Source organism: Sturnira hondurensis, unplaced genomic scaffold, assembly GCF_014824575.4.
Source record: "Sturnira hondurensis isolate 20B ecotype Veracruz unplaced genomic scaffold, ASM1482457v3 Scaffold0001872, whole genome shotgun sequence".
Taxonomy (NCBI): Eukaryota; Metazoa; Chordata; class Mammalia; order Chiroptera; family Phyllostomidae; genus Sturnira; species Sturnira hondurensis.
In genome coordinates, this window is record NW_028074503.1 from 1,225,130 (window position 1) to 1,227,844 (window position 2,715).

Sequence of the window (2,715 nt, forward strand, 5' to 3'; positions counted from 1 at the left end):
GCATCAACAAGGTTTAAAAACTGCATTGAGATTGGAACCACTGACTACAAAAAGCAATTTATTTGTTCTAACACTCTGTTTATTATTTATCCCTCCACTGAACCACCCCCCACACTGAGAAGGTTATTTGGAGTGGAGTTAGTCTGAAATCAGAGGTGCCTTCCTCATTCATTTTGGGCTTAGGTTGGGGCATTGTCCAGGCAGAATTAGCATCTCCTTTTGGATACTGCAGAATGGGGACTTAGGTAAAACCATAAAGGTGGCCAAGAGGGTTGATTGGCAGGCTGGAAGACAAATTGTTCCAATAAAGGCATTTTTATCTCCATAGGGAGCTAGGAGTTGGCTGTAAATGTTATGGGGGTTGGAGGAGTTATTCAATGGAAGAGTTGCAGGTTGCAGAGAGAAATGAAGGGAATACACTATAGTGGGCCATCTGCAAGGTCAGTAGGGGCTGCTGTATGTCTTTACTGTGTCAGGGGGAAGGTGATAAAGGCATCATAGCCAAAGAGGCAGGTAGCAGTTAGGCCCAATATCCCGTCGACGATTTCAGAGTGGTTTCCTTTTGCAGCAAAGACAGAAATGGAGGTGATCAGGTAGATAATTGCTGCTGAAAGGGTTTGGAAGAAGTCAGACCAGGGCCAGTTGATGCATTGTATCTTGGCGTGCAGGCCAGTCAAGTACAAGACAAGGAAAAAAACAGCAAGGTTCATCTCAATCCCAGACAGGGAGTAGTACCCTACTCCTAAATCACGGAAGCAGGTCAGAATCACCAAGCAGAATATAATCTCAGTACAGAGAAGAATTCCCTTTTGGCTACTTAAGAAGTTGGTGCAGGTAGCCCAGCAGCTGGAGGATGAGATGTGCTGGGAATCCCCCATGGTGTCATTCAGAGCCCTTGCGGGGCGCAGAGGATCTGCTCACTTGCTGGAAGGTTTGCTGTTCACTCAGATGTCCTTTCTGCTGTTTAAAAAGTGATTATAAAAACTTACAGTCTGAAGCTTACTGGGCTGATTACCTGCTAAAACAGTAATAATAATAATAATAATAATAACAAGAACAACAACATCCCTTAGAAAATTTTAACAGGATTCATGTCTATAAAATTTAATATTCAAAATGTTTATAATACAATCCAAAATTACTTAATAATTAAAGGACAAAGAAAATGTGATTATCAGGGCAAAAGATAATCAATAGTTACCAAACCCAAGAAGACACAGATGTTAAAATTATAAGAAAAAGACTCTAAAGTAGGTACTAAAATAAACTCCATGACGTACAGATAAACACACATGAAAGAAAATAAATGGAAAGATAAAAGTTCTTAGCAAAGAAATTAAATTTTAGAAAAGAGAAAAATTGGCCCTGGCTGGTATGGCTCAGTGGATTGAGCACCAGCCTGAGAACCACAGTGTCACTGGTTCAATTCCCAGTCAGGGCACATGCCTGGGTTGCTACAGGTCCCCAGTAGCAGGTGTGTTAGAAGCAATCACACATTGATGTTTCTCTCCCTCTATTTCTCCCTTCCTTCCCCTCTGTCTAAAAATAAATAAATAGAATGTTTTTTAAAAGAAAAGAACAAAATTGTATTGAAACATACACTCTACTGAATAAACTCAATAGCAGATTGAAAATGAAGTTCACTCAAAAGCAGAGTGAACTTGGAGAGAGATTAATAGAAATTATTCGATTTAATGAATAAGAGAAAAGAGATTGAAAAAGCTGAATAGAACTTTTGGGAGTCATAAACTACATCAAAAATCTAACATTTATAACAATAAAGAAATTGGTGCAGAAGATAATTACTCAAGAGATATTTGGGGAAACAATGCCTGAAAACTTTCCAAATTTGGTGAAAGATATTAACTTGAAAATTCAAGAACTTCAACAAAAGTAAAACAGAATAAACACAAAGAGAACCACACAGAGACACATTATAATTAAACTACTGGAAACTAAATGTAAAGAAAAAATTCTTGGGTAGGGTCAGTTGGAAGACCCTGAATTCACCTCCTACCATGGACACAACAAATGTACACTACATATAAAGCAATTTCTTCTGAAGAACAACTGAGAAAATGCTGATTGAACAGCTTCTGCATAATAAATGATAGAAGGACCACACAGAGAAAGATAGAAGAGATGGAGACAAAGTAATAATGGGAATGCTATCCTCCCTCTTCTGAGTCCTGCAGTAGGGAGAGAAATTACTGAGTGGCCCAGGAACACTCACCAGCCCTGGGCACATCAAAAAGTATAATTTTTTTTAACTTTTCCAAACCCCTTTAATAAAATTAATGCTGATTGTGATATTCCACTTCATGCTTCATTGTATTATAGAAGAAATGACAAATGCAGACGATAGGACTGGTAAACAACTGGGGTCTTTTGGGCATTTAAAAAAATTTTTAATTTATTTAATTATTTTTCAAGTCCAGTTTTCTGTCTATTACCCCCATCCCAGCCCACACCCCCATGCTCCCCCCTCCCTCCCATTTCCACCCTTCTTAGTTGTTGTCCATGTATCCTTTATATTTGTTCCTCTAAATCCCTCCCTTATTTCCCCTGAAATTCCCTCCCCTTTCCCCTCTCATAAATTTAAGAAATAAATAAAAAACAGCAGTTTAAAGAGCACCTAAAGGATATCTATTTACCAACCCTGCAGTGTTTGCCAAACGAGTGGGGAACTGCTAGGACTATCCCCAGGATCAGAGG

The 2,715-nt window shown here is 38.7% G+C and overlaps 1 protein-coding gene across 1 annotated transcript; it reads right to left on the bottom strand.

The window, feature by feature from the left end:
* Positions 1-393: 393 nt before the first annotated feature.
* Positions 394-878, bottom strand: LOC118980278 (proteolipid protein 2-like). Its single transcript, XM_037036822.1, has one exon. It carries the CDS (start codon positions 876-878, stop codon positions 465-467), a length of 414 nt encoding a protein of 137 aa, XP_036892717.1. The 3' UTR covers positions 394-464.
* Between the last annotated feature and the right edge of the window lie 1,837 nt (positions 879-2,715).